The 16,847-nt window shown below is 37.7% G+C and overlaps 1 protein-coding gene across 7 annotated transcripts; it reads left to right on the top strand.

Annotated features, from left to right (window-relative positions):
• The first annotated feature begins 115 nt into the window (after nt 1-115).
• LOC149007643 (uncharacterized) lies at nt 116-16,519 on the top strand. 7 transcript variants are annotated; one of them, XR_016174981.1, is made up of 4 exons: nt 116-332; nt 1,043-2,596; nt 3,990-4,055; nt 14,727-16,091. XR_016174981.1 is itself a non-coding variant. In XM_089164956.1 (3 exons), the coding sequence occupies exons 1-2, from the start codon at nt 311-313 to the stop codon at nt 2,578-2,580; spliced, it is 1,560 nt and encodes a 519-aa protein (XP_089021082.1). In that variant the 5' UTR covers nt 116-310; the 3' UTR covers nt 2,581-2,596; nt 3,990-7,092. The 7 variants fall into 7 exon arrangements, 2 of the variants coding, with proteins under 2 accessions (XP_089021082.1, XP_089021083.1); XR_016174984.1 differs by lacking the exon at nt 14,727-16,091 and adding an exon at nt 10,174-11,075; XR_016174985.1 differs by lacking the exon at nt 14,727-16,091 and adding an exon at nt 16,112-16,519 and having other exon boundaries at nt 117-332; nt 1,043-2,586.
• The last annotated feature ends 328 nt before the right edge of the window (nt 16,520-16,847 follow it).

Here is a 16,847-nt window from a genome sequence, read left to right as displayed (position 1 = left end):
TTAGGGCGGGCTTAGGGCTGGTCAGGACCGCTAGGGCCAAACTTGCACCCCTAGTCGGATGGGGAGGTGAGGCTGACTCCGCCACGGCAGCACGTCTTTGCAGTGTTTGCACTGGAAATGGTTAATGGCCGCCTCTTAACCTAATGTGACCGCTTCTGCCTCTGCCTTCTGCCCTTTTAGTTTCGGCTAACGTGAGTGCGCCTCTTAAGCGCAGCTACGCCTCTGTTAAACCTCTTAAGTAATTGATATTACTTGGTCGCTTCTGCAAATAAGAATCAGAAAAATTTCGAAGATCGAAACATTAAAGCTAATGGCTCACATGGATGAATCGGGTAAGGGCCTCCCTCTCTTTTTCTCTTTTCTAGATCTAGATCTTTTCAACAAACGAATACAAACATATCTGAATTCAACAACCCAGAAGCCTAACTTGTTTTTCCATTGAATCGACTCAGAAAAACCGGTCTTCTAGATTTCTTCTGCAAAACTTCTGTTATTTCACCCTCAGAATGGACCCAACTGCCTTTCACGCTACTCCGTTGTTCCTCAATTAATTTTTGATTTATTGAAACTCTGATTCTTTGGTTCTTTTTCTTTTTAACGTATATATTCGATTTATCCCAACCGATTTAGTGGGGATTAGGCTTGTTATTGTCGTCGTCGTCGTCGTTTATTGGATTTAGTAAAAGATACTGTTAGGATTGAGTTTCTAGTTCTGAACAGATTGAATGCAAAATTCTATGTTTTTGTGTTATACTGATTCTTTAGTTGGGGATTAAGTCAGTCGTTTCATTTACAAGTAAATTCAGTTTGAGTGGTGGCATAGGATGGTTGGAGGGATATTATTCTCTGTCTTATCTCTTGATAGAGTGGTATTTTGTTTGAAACGAATGTGACAATTCATTTTGCTTAGTTCTGTTTTAATTAATCCATCTTTGGCCTTTGAGCTAAATATGAATGTCTTTTGTGAATTAGATTGTGGGTTTGTTGATGCATTTATATCTCAGTCTAATTGAATTTGTGAATTCCTTGTTTGGATTACCAGCCATGGCTGGAGAAGCAGGTATGTTTCGAGTACATCAGACAATTGGAAGTGTTCTGTGCTGCAAATGTGGCATCCCGATGGCTCCAAATGCTGCAAATATGTGTGTTAAGTGTTTGCGTTCTGAAGTTGACATTACAGAGGGTCTTCAAAAGCATGTGATCATAATGTATTGCCCTGAGTGTGAGAGTTACTTGCAGCCTCCTAGAACTTGGATAAAGGCCCAATTAGAATCAAAGGAACTGTTGACATTTTGTGTGAAGAGATTGAAGAACTTGAACAAGGTTAGGTTGGTACATGCAGAGTTCGTTTGGACTGAGCCTCACTCTAAGAGGATCAAGGTGAGACTGCGGATTCAAAAGGAGGTCCTGAATGGGGCAATACTTGAACAAGCATATGTAGTTGAGTATGTTCAGCAAGATCACATGTGTGAGTCCTGTTCTAGGGCTCAGGCAAATCCTGACCAGTGGGTGGCTGCTGTCCAACTCAGGCAGCATGTTTCACACAGGAGAACCTTCTTCTATTTGGAACAGGTTATTCTTCGGCATGACGCTGCTGCTTCTTGCATAAAAATTACCCAGATGGATCAGGGGGTTGACTTCTTTTTCGCTAATAGGAGCCATGCTGTAAAATTTGTTGAGTTTTTGGGAAAAGTTACCCCTATCAGGAGTCGAAGTGATAAACAACTTGTATCCCATGATGTTAAGAGCAACAACTACAACTACAAATACACATTTTCTGTTGAGATCTGCCCAATTTGTCGAGAAGATCTGATCTGCCTTCCACCAAGAGTAGCTAATAGTTTGGGAAATTTGGGTCCACTTGTATTGTGCACGAAGGTGAGCAACAACTTGACTTTAGTGGATCCTTTTACTCTAAGGCATTGTTTCATGGATGCAGACCAGTATTGGAGGACCTCCTTTGCATCTTTACTTTCAAGTAGGCAGCTTGTGGAATATATAGTGTTGGATGTGGAGCCTGTGTCATCTGAAGTCAATATTGGAGGCACAAGATATGCTTTGGCTGATGCACAAGTGGCCCGAATATCTGACTTTGGGAAAAATGACAAGATTTTCAATATACGAACACATCTTGGCCATATTTTGAACCCTGGGGATTATGCTCTTGGTTATGACCTCTATGGGGCTAACACTAATGATGTTCAACTTGACAAATACAGAGGCCTTATTATACCGGAGGCCATTTTAATAAAGAAGAGCTATGAAGAGAAGCGTCAAAAGCGACGTGGGAAGCCTCGTAATTGGAAGCTTAAATCCCTCAATATGGAGGTAGACAACACTTCCAAAGGTAGAATGGATGAGGAGAAGATGAACCATGAGTATGAAGAATTCTTGAAAGATTTGGAGGAGAACCCAGAGTTGAGGTTTAATATATCATTATACCATAATGATGAGTACCAACCATCAGAGATGGCGTCGACGGCTGATGCGGAAGATTTTCCTTCTATATCAGTGGAAGAATTGCTTGCTGATCTTGATATAAATGCTGATGAAGGTTTAAATGAAAGCATGAGGGACTGATCTATGGTCTGTTTGGGTCTGTTTTCTTTTATTTATTTACTTTTAATGGGGATTATTTGTCTGTCAATTAGCATCTTTTTAGTGAAGTTAACTGTTTTTGCCCTAATCGGCTTTCTTGAATGCAAGTGAGATTTTGGAGCTGGGTTTTTCCAATCTGGATGTAGTATCAACACTTATGAAAAGAACCTTTTTTTCAAGTTGCCTTTTTATACCGTAGTTAAGGCGCTTTGGCTATGCTGTTTGCATTATTACCATTTTTTTGAAATTGAAACAATGAGTTATTGGTTCACAGATGCAAAAGATGATGAGAATCTATCTGGATATCAATGTTTATTAAGTATTAGCAATGGAAGTAAATAACATAACTTACTGACTCACCATAAGATGTTAATGGTTGATTGACTTGGTCCTTTAATAACCTAAAAATATATCTGTCTATTGTAGTTCTTATTTAATCACAGTTACTGTTGTACTGTACCGACCTTAAAAGGTTCCTCTTTTTTTTTTTTTTTTTTTGGGGGGGGGGGGGGGGGTAAGTATGCTCTGTATACTATAGAAAAAGAAGGTACAAGGCAGTCTCTTAGAGCTGCCCCTCACGTCACCCAAAATAAAATGAAATGAAATGAAAGGAGAGAGGGGTGAAAGTGAGAAAGATCTCCACCCAAGGGGGACTTCCCCTCCTAACCAGTGTCAGAAACAGGTAAAAACACTCAGTTACACCCTATAAGACACATGTGAGTTTACATCCTTTTGGACCATGTTGAAGAGCTCAACAGGCAGCTCGTCAGGTGTCCACAATAGCTGCCCATTATTCATATTTATACTGCTGGTTGGTCCTGTTCTCTCCACACATGTTTGAATTCCCTTTCATGCAGCAAGTTGACCATATTGCTGATATTATTCTTAGTAAATTCCTTATCCCAAAGCTTTTGTTTGGTGAAATCATAAATATTTTTGTTACTGTATTTTGTATATTTTGAAAACGGCAAATCTTCTATCTTTTGTCGATCTTTATTTATTTGTTTATTTATTTAGAGGATTAGTTATCAATTTATCATTTCTATTTTTCATCCTTTCCTCAGTTGACCCTTCCAAGCCCCTTCAGGTGTATAGGTATATTTGCAGGTGTTAATGTAATCTTTGACCATAGGAAAATATTGTTCTCTTCTAGAGGTGTAATAATAATATTTCTGATATTTTTACTGATGAATTAACTACTGATCTGATCTAAAATAATTGGAGCTACTTGCCTTATTTCAGGAAAATATAGAAATTTATTTGGGAGTTTCTGTGAAGGATGCTACTAAATGGGTTAAATTGGTCACTAAGATAATCAGTATCTCCTCTGTTTGAAGCCATAAGTATAGTTTCATGGTAATTTCATCGTTATTTGTTTTTTTCTTCTCCAGGTTGTAGATGTAGTTCAAGCTGTTATGACAACTGATGTTGAGGGGGAGAATAAATATCCAGTCAAGGTTAGTTGTTTCATTCTCAATGTGGGTGCTTTTGAGGAGCAATATAGATGTCTAAGAGTTCGTTTATTTTTGCAAAGAATGTTCCATTAACATTGTCCCATGAATTTATAATTATGTGATCGGGGTTAGCGTGATAAAATCATGTATAGGTTGGCTTTTGATGCAAGATATTTGATGCCTAGCTACCTACAAAATACATGAGATTCACCCATTCTGGTTCCAAAAGTTGGGTTCCTCCAAATTCCTCCTAGACATCTGCTTTGTTGCTGGAGCCTGGGGGTAATGCAGGACAGGCATAGGTTTTCATTTTTTTTTTCAAGGTTCTGCAAGAATTAGGCCTCTTTTTGAGGTTTTGAACAGTAATGTCTCAGAAGATGAAGGAGAAGAGGAAGAGGAAGAGCAAGAAGAAAGTGCTGTAGGAGAGTCTGATGGGAGCAGGGTACCAACTGCCTGGGCAATCAAAGTCCCCAGCCAGCAAAGGATGCCTGGTCTCACTGTGAATTGCTTAACAACTGTGCTTTACAGATAACTGGTGAAGATTAGGTATGAATAATTATATGATGACACATGACAGTCATGCTGGAATAGCAGTAAAAGAAGCAAATGCTAATCATAGAAGATACTGACCACAGATAAGAAATGGGATGATCATTGTCATCCCTAAAGAGAATAGCGTCTGGCTTCTGAACTGATGATTTAAAAATCAAAATCTAATATTCTAATTGCATTCCATACAGTATATAAAGAGTTCAAATACTTAAAATAAGAGAAACAGTATAGGAATGACTCTGCGGCTACCCTATCCAACTGAAATCTCTCTGTAAAAAAGTTATGAAAATTTAAAAGAATGATGTAAAAAATTCAAGACACTTTAGGAAGGTGGCTTTACTGTTGAATTGAGACTCTAAACATGTGAGGTTCCATTTCTAAATCGACTCACCTTTTTAGCAAGTCCTGGAGACTTCTTTAGAAGGAACATAATTAAATATAATGTAGTTCTAGATTTGAATTGCTTAAAGTCAGAACCAAACACCCAATATCTGCTTCCAAATGTGGATCTGTTTGGGGTTAAAATAATGGAAAAAGGTTAATTTTATGATAGGGTTAATGGATGTTAATATTGGTGTTAGACAATGTTTGGAAGTCTCTCAGTGAAGGTTATGTTAATGGAACTTAAAAATTATGGTGACAGTTTCAGTAGCGACTGAATGGAAGTTAGGGTTAGGCTTTGAGGGGGAGGGGAATGGAGATAATACTAGGGTTTGGATGGTCAGAATTAATCAAAACTTGGGTCAAGTTTCCAGTGGGTGAGTGAGCAACTGGGCCAAAGAATGGTGCAGTTTCTATGGTTGGTTGCATAAGAGTCTTCAAGGATGACTGGAACACAGAGAAGAAGATTGCTTCAAAACTTCGATCACATGCTGAAAGGTCCTTGTGGTCAGAGAGAGAAGATAAGATATGATGTGATCTCTTTGATCTTCTGCAGGGTATCAGGGTTGACTGTTAAACTTGTATTTCTCTATGGATTTTGAGTTGCTCCTGATTTAATGGTTGATTTTCAAATGAGGCTGCAACACGGACAGACTGGGCCGGGCCTTTTCAATCCCAATCCCAGCCCTATATGTTTTTAAATAAGCCCATTTCCGCCTTGACCCTAATTTAGGGCGTAGAATTCTTGTCCCTGACCTTAAGCCCAAGGGGCCAAGCGAAACCTATTCCCACCCTAATTGCCTCTGATTAGGGAGCGTCAGGATGGGTTGGCCTTGTCTTTATCCATGCCGCTAATTGGCCCCTGTCCCTGATTGGCCTTAACCCATCCTTCTCCTTGATTAGCTCTGTCCATGTCCTTGTCCCAGGTGGCCCCGACCTTTTCCCTGTCCCTGATTAGCATTGACACTGTCCTTATTAAAATTTGAATCATTTATATAATTGACAACATGCATAATCTAACCTGTTGATAATCTAAAATCTAAATCTAGGATATGAAAAATGTTTGTCTCTTACAATAGTATTATTATATAATTAAGTGACTAACAAATACAATTTGTTGTTAATGTTTAGAATTTTATACTTTTCATATTTTAATTTTAATATATGCCTAATCAATATCTTAAGACATTGTAAAAACTTATTTGAAGGGGTATAATAGATACAATTGGGTTTTAATTAATAGGGTATAATAGATTTACAATAGAATACATTTTAAAAGACAAAAACCTATCTAATGATGTGAAGTATCTAGTATATCCTATTAATCAAAAGCCAATTGTTTTTACCTAGAAGAAAGTAGAAATATAAATAACATGTACCTTAGAATAAAGGTTAATATGATTTATTCTTCCAAATTGAATTATTTTTCAAATAACACTATTTGGCCAATTCTGAATTGAAATATAAGATTCTTATTTTTTTATTTTATTTTAAAAACTATGAATTACATTCTAACAATGATCCATTTATTAATCTCTTTGCAAGTTGATTTTATGTTCGTTTGACTGATTCGTTTCATAAAAAAAGATATACAATAGATATTAGATACTTCTCATCATTGGAGGCTGAGGCATCATTTTTTATCAACAATTAATATGGTTAAAAATATTTATTTAATATATTATATCATATAAAAAAAGTTAATCTGTAGATCATGTCATTTAAAATTCTCTTGAGAACCTTCTATTTTGAAAATTTACTTAAATATTCCAAGTTAGGATTGTCGATCTATAAAAATTACGCTTGGGTGCAGGAATGACTTGGATTGGTGTTCAATTATTATTTATGATATGAGGCTACTATACATATTTACACTCAATTAAATATGTTTAGTGCTTTGATCGTTAAAAAACACCTAGAATAGTTTAATTGGTTTTTTAATCATAGAAATGCCCATGTCAAGTGTATTTGTGACCTTAAACTTAGGCCTTTAAAATCTACCCTAGTTTATTTTGAATTTTAATTCTCAAACACTTTAATTAAATTTGATTAAAACCTTGATTGTAAGTAAATCAACAATTATTTACATATATATTTTTAATAAGAATATAGGATGTAACAAACAACTTAGTCTATTTTTGTGGTAACTGGTTAAAAATAAATTACTAATGATAACAACAAAAGAAATAAAAAATAATACAAAACTGAGTAGACTCATTGGATCAGAATGACGTAGTGTCAAAATCAGGGCTTGGATCAAAGTAAGTATAAAGGTCAATATTTGGATGAAACCATGGTTAAAGTCACGGTTAAAGTTTGGGTTAGGGTTATGATTAGGGCCAATATTAGGGTCAAGATTAGGGACAAGATTAGGGTTAGAATCGGGGCCAAAATCAAAGGCAAAATCAGGGACAATTCGGGCCAGAATTAGGGATAAAATTAGGGCTAAAATCAGGGTTAAGGACGGGCCAAAAATCAGGGATGGGTGGACAAACAATAATTTTATTCTCGTTTTAATCTTGACAATACTTCAAGTTTTAAAGATCTAGATGATCACAGGTTTTTGAATCATAAGAATTATCTCAATTTCTAGGTTGTTGACTTACATTTCTGAATTAATCTGGTGATGTGGGCCAAATGATATGGACTAATGTTTTCTTAGTTTAGAAGGCATAATTGCATGCCTTTCTCTTCCCCGCAGTTGTGAAACTTTTATGTATTTCTTTTATACAGGGGGGAAATATGGAGCTCCATTCCCTTAATCAACTTTCTATAAAATGTCTCTCATTGGCTGTTCTTTAATATAGTAAAAATGTATTGACAAAATTATACTATGATTGCTATTTCAAGAGACTCTCTGGAGCCAAAATGCATCGAGATTCTGCCTGTCCTTTTGAACTCGTCAGATATTTGGCCTGTGGTGAAGATCTTGGTTTGATTCCTTCATGTGTTCATCCTGTATGTTCAGTTTCCTTCCTTCTATTTTATTTTTTCTACTCAAATTGAGATAAATAATGTGCACATGTTTACTGAATTATGACATGACAAATTTAGTCCAGGTTCTGCAGGAATTGGGTTTAATAGGTCTTTGCATTCAATGTATGCCGAGTGAACATTGTCTGAAGTTTGGTATTCCATCTCAGTACACTTATATGACAGTAAGCAGTAAGCCTCTATGATCATTGCCCTTTCTGTTGTACTTGGATGCTCTAAGAGGATGGGGGAAAATTGGCATAGGTTTCTTTCCTTATTTCTTAGGCAGTAGGGATATTGCTCCTTTGTGCTCTGTTAAGACCCTCTTATCAATACCCTGAGTTCTACCGAAAGCTTATTGACAACAAGAATTATAGTCATCCATCACAACAGAACAAATGAAGACAGCAACAGATGAAACTCAATTCATTCAGTAATTCTGAAAAATCTCCATCAACAGATACAACTCAGTTATCTATAAATGAGATTCAATTCTTGGAATGAAAATAACAAAAGCTTAACTATAGATTTCTCTTCCCATTACATATTCCCAGACTCCCTACATAATCCAAACCATACTCGAGAGGCTCCCTCTCCTAGCAAGCATAGCTTGCTACTCTGTTCTTCTTCCCCCTCCTTTCCAACTCCTCGTCCTTCTCTTAATCCTCCTCCCTCTAACAAACTTCCACTGTCCCCCAATCTTCACTGCCACCTGGCAGCTCCTCAGTCTGCTTTCGGTTATGGATGCTGCCCAATAGAATCATGACACTTGTCCCCTGCTGATAGGTCTGTCTCTCTGCTCCTTGCTGCTGCTGATCCCCTGCTTCTCATCTTATTCTTCCTTTGGTATACATGGGTTATTGGGGGCTTATCATGCTCTATCCATTTCTGTTTTAAAGACACTTTAATAGAAGAACCTCTGTTTATCCATTGAATTTACAAATTAGTGCTTCTGATGAAGCTGGAGGCTAAGATAACTCCACAGCTATGGTGTAGGATCTGAACTCATTCCCAGTCCATATATAAAAATGACTGGTTTATTGTGTAACCATGTTATGTTCTATAGGAGTACACATTTCTTTGAGTTTATTTCCTCATTTTAGTGGTTTATTTTTTATATTGAAGTCTCCAAACAGACATGAGTTGGTCTATTTGGCACTGAATTTGTTAATGATGAGTTGTCTGGCTAACAGATTAGGTTTCTGTAAAAACAACTAATTGTTGCATCTCACAGAAATCCTAATCTATAATTTTAGGTGGAGATTCCTGTTGTTGTTAATGGGAATTGGTACATGGAATTGGAAGATGTAATTTCTATAAAGTACTGGTCTCTATGTGTTTTCTATAGTTGTAAATTGGGGCAATTCCTGTCTTTGTAAGTCTGCCTATCCTTGTGCCAATTATCATAAGCAAATATACTTATTGATGTAAGATATTATTCATAAATAAGAAATACCTGCTATTCGAATCCAATAATATTAAAAAAGAAGAAGAAGAAAATCAAATCAAATCCCAAAAGCATCAAAACTCAACCCCTTGTTCAAGAACAGAAATTGATTTATAGCTCTAGGTGAAATTTTCAACTTTGTAATGCTGCAGATTTTCTCAAATCTGAATGCCCCCATAAGTCTTAATATGGTGACATATTGCTAAATACCATGTGTGATAAAATTTTTGTTTGTTTTGATTGCATCCACGCTCATCAAATAATGTTTTGACAGGAACCTAGCTCCTCCAAAACAAGCCTGATTTAAGAAATCTTATAATTTGTTCAAAAGCTAGATTTGTGTTATGCTCTATCCAACACCAAATGTCTCATGCAATAATAAGATCATTTGAGTAGTCAAACTTCTCGTATAACAAATAGTATCTCTAAATTTAGAGCAATTTAATATTATGGATAGAATCATATTTTCTGAAAACAATAAATAGCAAATGAGAGACGAGATATACCGCATCAAGGACCAATCCCATTAACGGTATAAAGGAAATGTATGTTTTAAACTTTCAGTAATTTGGTTCTTCAGTTATGCTGTCTTCTAATTCTACTTCAATTTCTTATGACTTGATGTGCTTAATATTTACTTCGATTACTTGTTGTGACTTACTGCTGTTTTTGATGACTTGATGTAGCTTAATGTTGTTAGTTGATGTTTTCTGGTAATGGTTATTTGATGACTTGAAGTGGCTTAATGTTGATTTTTGATGATACTAGGTATATTTGTAGCATATTCAACAGTCTTAGAAAAGATGGGGAACACATGATAACACTGAGGCACCTTGATTGCCTAGAAAATGACTAGGTGGAGGTCTTGTCGCTAAGCACTTAGCCACCCCCTGCACCACCTTGACAACTATGGACTAATGTTCGAAGCTGAGCCTATTTGGAACTATGATGAGCATTGCATCCATCACCAAATATATTCTACTGTGATCTTCTTAAATGTGAGAAGTCAAAATTACTCTTTAAGTTTACTGAATTAGCAGCAAAAAGCTGTCAGTCCAATGTTTTTTCTGATCATTTTTTCAGGGGTGGAGCTTCCCCAGGGCTATTGGCCCCCTCGGTTTTTTAGAACTTCCTCATCCCTCCAATTTTTTGAAATTTTCCTAGAGACCCATTAGACACTCTTTCCACTTGTGAAATTCCACCATTTGCTCGTCCCCAATTGGAGAAAATTTTTAATGATGAAGACAATGGGTAGAAAGATCATTGTGATTTGTGATTTTTCATTTATTCTTATTTTTGTAAGAAATAATAGTGATTTTGAATCAATACCCAGTAGTTTTCTTACCTTAAATATTAGTGGTAGAAATTTTATAATTGTTATTCAGCCCCCCTCGATGTTAAATCGTAGCTCTGCCCCTGCATTTTGACCTTTGTATTTTATATTTTCCCATCCTAACAATTAATAACAATCTCCCGAGTAGTAGGTTGGACAGCTCCATTATGGATTATTCAACCTGTTTTCTGCATTAAGTTATGATGCTTGTGAACAAAGGCTATCTAACAGAACAAGTTATCTTTCACTACTCACTAGAAGTCCTTGTAATGTAGATACCGAATTTGAATGATCAAAACAGTAGCCAAATAGGACCTTTTCACAAGGAGACAATTGCAAATTTGATGGACTTAAGGTAGATAAAATTCAGATATAATGGAAGGCTGAAAACCGAAGTGGTAGAACAAGGATATTGGTTTAAGAACAAGGACTAACTAGGTCTTCAAAACAGCAGTATGCTATAAAGAAGAATGGATGGAACAATATAAGAGAATTAAGAGAACAATAAGGACAACAAAGTAACACCCGGGCTTCACACCGCAAGGTGGATCGATTGGATCGAACACCAACCTACCTTGATCAAACACAAGGGTTCTCCAAAGAGGAGGAATGCTAGCAAGCAATTTGATTTCAATTCATAAGTTGTTTTTTTTTTTTTTTTTTTCCATCTCTTACATAAGTCTCTTATATAGCACTCTAAAGAGACATAAACAATAAGGGTAACATCCAACCACTAGCTAACACAACCTACTACAAACATTAATGGAAACATCCAACTACTACCCAAGACCACTAGTCAAAAACAATAATGGAAACGTCCAACTACCACCCAACACCACTAGTCAAAACAATAATAGAAATATCCACCTACTATACCCCACCACTAACCACACCACCTACTAGCTCCTTTTGTTGACTTTTCAAAGCTAGACTTGGGCTTAGTTCAAAATAGTGGGCTGATATTCTTCTTCCACTAAAGTGATCCAAGCCCATGAAACCATGGGCTCATTTTAACCCACTCCAATAGTCCTAGCCCATGCAAGCCATGGGCTGTTTGGGGTCATGTCCTTAGGCTTTAATGGGCTTGAGTTTTGGGCTTTTCTCTCTTTTGTATCTCTGCCAATTCCGCATCAACTCTCCCGGCTTGAAAACATTCTTCTCCGACGAATGGGTGACCGATATGTAACGCTCACACCAATCGGGATCGAGTTTCTCGAAGTTTCCAGCATGAATCCAAGTGCTCTCATGTCGTGGACGATTCTTCCATTTGACGAGGAAAGCATGGTATCCAGTGCCACGACGAGTGGCTTTGTAAGAGTCATCCAAAACCTCTTCAATGATGTTAGTGATTGGTGGCTTGAGTTGGGGCAGCCTCAACTTTGTTCGTGTCTCCCTCATCGAGTGGTGTCGCCATGAGCCATCCTTCTTTGGAGTGAGTAATGACGGTACAACACATGGACTTAAGCTCTCTTGAATGACTCCTTTATGTGGCAACTCACCCACCTGCCGTTTGAAGTCATTGTGCTCGCTAGGGCTGAGGTGATAGGTTGGAAGGTTTGGTAACACCACACTCGATACCAAATCAATGGCATGCAAAATATCGTGCATAAGAGGTAGCTCGTTAGGCAACTCATCAGGAACCAACTTAAGGCAATCAGAAGGCAATTGTTTGATAAGTGGAGGGAATGTCACCTTAGGTTGAGGGGTAACTTCTCTTGTAACAGGAGCCAATACCAGCCCTGTGTTATGGCTAGTGTGAATGAACCCCTGGTGTTCAAGCTTTACCTTTTGAGAATCACCAACATGCTCATTGAATTTAGGTAACTCTTTGATGGGTGGAGGGTGTGGAGCATGAGTAGAGGTAACAACTTTAGCCTTCATTGCTGAGCACCTCTCTTCCTCGTGCTTGTGACTTGCAGTGAGTTGGTTGCTCAATTGTTGCAACATCCCCATCATTTGTGCCATAAGGTCAGTATCCAATCCAAAAGTTTTACTCCCTGTCATGGCTCTGATACCAAATAATGTAGATACCAAATTTGATTGATCAAAACAGTACCCAAATAGGACCTTTTCACAGGGAGACAATTGCAAATTTGATGGACTTAAAGTGAAACAGAGTTTAGATGGGAAAGAGGGCTGAAACTAGAATGGTATTATAACGGGCTGAATAGATCTTCAAATAGGGACAGAACTATAATGAAGAAAGTGACAATAACAATGTAAGAGAATTAAGAGAACAATAAGGACAACAAAGTAACACCCGGGCTTCACACCGCAAGGTGGATCGATTGGATCGAACACCAACTTACCTTGATCAAACACAAGGGTTCTCCAAAGAGGAGGAATGCTAGCAAGCAATTTGATTTCAATTCATAAGTTGTTTTTTTTTTTCCATCTCTTACATAAGTCTCTTATATAGCACTCTAAAGAGACATAAACAATAAGGGTAACATCCAACCACTAGCTAACACAACCTACTACAAACATTAATGGAAACATCCAACTACTACCCAAGACCATTAGTCAAAAACAATAATGGAAACGTCCAACTACCACCCAACACCACTAGTCAAAACAATAATAGAAATATCCACCCACTATACCCCACCACTAACCACACCACCTACTAGCTCCTTTTGTTGACTTTTCAAAGCTAGACTTGGGCTTAGTTCAAAATAGTGGGCTGATATTCTTCTTCCACTAAAGTGATCCAAGCCCATGAAACCATGGGCTCATTTTAACCCACTCCAATAGTCCTAGCCCATGCAAGCCATGGGCTGTTTGGGGTCATGTCCTTAGGCTTTAATGGGCTTGAGCTTTGGGCTTTTCTCTCTTTTGTATCTGCTGCCAATTCTGCATCACCTTGTATATGCAGCATTCTACCACTAGTGTTTTTCCAGTTTGATCAGAAATTACGACTTAAATCGTGCTATAATTTCCAATGACTATCTTGATACCACAGTAGCTTAATTTTCACTGTCAACCATGGTTGAAATCTATTCAGGAATGACCTTCCAGGTCTCTCTAATCACTAGTTAGTCTTTCAGTTCCCCGTCCCCAGATATACAATCGCCTGTTCCCCCAAAAAAGATAAAAATAAAATAAAAAAAGAGTTGAGTGTTGCATTAATTCTAACTTTTCAACTCCAATCTTTTGATACCCACTTGCATCAACTCCAAGCCTCCCAAGTTCACCTAGCAGGACAAAAATAGCAGCTGAAAGCTCCTCCAAAATGCTCGATTCACCATTTCCAAGAGTCTAGGTATAATATTCCGGTGTGTACTTTCCCAGTTCATGATGCATGCAACAAGCTCCACTAATGCTAGAATTCACCAAAGTTACACAGGCTGCCATTAATAACAGAACTAGATTGAATAGTACAAGTAGAACTGCTGCAGTCCATATCAGGGGTATCTTCAGCTGGTACAGAAAACCTTTCAGTAGCTGTCCCCGAGGAAGGAATGACCCTGTGGCTAAATAAATTAGGAGAACCAATCATATTTTGTTGTTTGATCCCAGAGTCTGCATAATTCTGAAGCTTTTCCAATAGCAATAACAAAACTTCATCCACAGAGACAGCACCTTCAGCAAATGGACATTTGGGACATTGGGAAAACATAGGACAGTTGTTGCTTTCAGATGGCACATTAGGAATGGTTATAGTACCACATGATCCGTTTCCTTCCTCAACATGAGAAACAATAGACTTAATGACACCCATAGTCAGATTGTACTCAATGTAAAATATTTTTCTCCACATGCATAGGCAAAAATATGGAGCACCCTCAGAATCAGCGATGATCCAAATTGGCACAACTGGAGAATGCTGTGTGACGCATCAAAAATGAAACTAACATCGTCAACTGCGTCATTTTTTCATATTTCTGATTTAACTTCCTGATTTGGTTCTTACAGTACATCAATGTAATTCTTTAGAGAATTTTCTTCTGAAGGCAATGAATTGTGCTGGGTGTTTTTTGAATTTTAGGTATGTTCTTCATCATGCCATGATTGCTCCACACTGTGTGCTTGGTGGGAATAAGATGAGGAAAGAAGGCGTGATTTTACAAGAAGGTTGTGGGGTCTGATGATGTTCCACCTGGTAAATGTGTTCCTGATATTGCATACTTCATCCTTCAACAGCATGTGGTAGCTCCATCAATTTGGGAAATTTTCCCTCTCCAGGGGGTTACCAATGTGGTACAGTTAGGTTCCTTTCCATCTCTCATTTGGGCTTACATAATTCAGGCCTAGCACTTGTGAATCTACTTGTATAACTTTTTCATTTTCTTTTTTAGTGACCAGGACTTGTTAGCACTGAAAGAAGAATACACAACACGACCTTCAACCGAGGAAACAATTAACGATCCTATAAATTTTCAAAGATTACTGGAGATATCATATCGAATGTTGCACATTTGATTGATTTTAGTATATGCATGTAGAACTTTAGTCCTTTTATGTTGAACCACTCCTTTCTGTGCATGCCCTGCTGAAGTTAACAAGGAGCTCTGAAGTTCAATACCTTGTCTGTTTGGATATAATGGCTGTGTCGGTTTGTTTAGAAATACAGAGGGCTGGGATAATGTGTGAATTAGTACCTTTCTATTTAATGACTTCCTCACATTTTCCTTCTAGATGGCTGTTAGAATGATTTCAAATGTCTTTCTTTTCCTTCACCTTCATCTTCTATCCTACATTCTTTCATTGTCCCACACTTCTTTTTACACAGTTCTGTACATCCTCTGGACAACCGAACACGGCTTACAGGTTAAAGGAACATGGGAAAATGTGAGGGAACACATTTCGTTTGCGTGAACAAACAAGTGGGAAGCACTGTTACATCTTAACCTGAATGAGGCAATACGAAGGCATGTGATCCACATAACTTAGGAAGAAACAACACAAAAAAGTAGAAAAAGTAGAAGATCATCTATTAAGTTACAAGCCGGATAGAACCCAAACCGTATAAATTGTCTGAATAAGTATTAAAGATCTGGGTTATGCACTTTGATTGCAGAGAACTACCCTCCCTGCTCAGCACCAACATTTCAGATCATCCTTGGGATTTGATTAGAACTTATCCTTCATCAGATTTATTTCAACTTGTTTCAAGGATTGCTCCTCTCTTTGTGTATTCCCAGGGACATTAGCATCATAGCTGACTACTTGGGCCAAAAGGCTTTGTCTTGTGCATGTTAGACAATTTGGCCTCTGACGATTCCTTGATTGTTAAGCACTTTGTGATCTTGACACCTTGCACTGGTCACACATTAAGTAGTTCAGTTTCTACCAAAATATATCTGCAGTTTCCTTTTTGGGATTTTTTTTTTTCCTTTTCCCCCCTTCTCAGTGTCTTTGTTTCTCTTGCAGTTGTGCATGCAAATTTTCAGTCCTTACTGAAAGATACAGAACTTAAACAGACCATAGCAGATCCTGCGTGTTTGTGGGAAGATTACATACTTCTGTTGGAGAAGCTGAGGGTTCAAAGGAGCAGCAGCAGCTCACCAAGTGTTGCAGCCCCATTAAATAGAATTCCGCAGAGAATAACTTGATGCTTTGAGCCCGGCTAAAGACATGAGAATCTATGATCGGTCATAAATGTGTGATTTAGTTGTTGCATTTTCCATCTCCTCCCCTTTAGTACATCTGGATAACTTCATTGCTATATGGGTAGCAGTGAGATTATGTGATTCTGAAATATTTGATTTTAAGTTTTACATTTAACTTAAACAGAGATCATGGTGACATGGTCGCTGGCATATTTCACCAGGAGGCTTAGTCAGTAGTATTGTTAGATTGATTTCAGCAGGAAAGCACTTGTGGAATCTGATTTTTTTTGCATTTCCTTTTCTTTTTGGTTGAGGAAAAATTTGAAATGGATGATCATGAAGAGAAGGCCCTCTCCATCACAGAATGAACATTTTCTGGTTGTGCTTAGTCTATGCTTATCGTGCATTCTTTGAATGCATTCCAAGAATCATCATTTAAGGAAGAGGTATCGGCATATCGCCCACCGTAAAGCTTGCATTCCCAACATGAAGAGTCTAGATCCTCTCCATCCAAAAAGGCCATATGTCAGCCCAACCCACAGGGTGGGGGAATGGGG

This window comes from Hakea prostrata, chromosome 8 (assembly GCF_041222555.1).
Source record: "Hakea prostrata isolate BN-2017 chromosome 8, UWA_Hpros_2, whole genome shotgun sequence".
NCBI classification, from domain to species: Eukaryota; Viridiplantae; Streptophyta; class Magnoliopsida; order Proteales; family Proteaceae; genus Hakea; species Hakea prostrata.
Note: the sequence above shows the minus strand (reverse complement) of the source record. Positions and strands in the feature narration are given on the sequence as shown.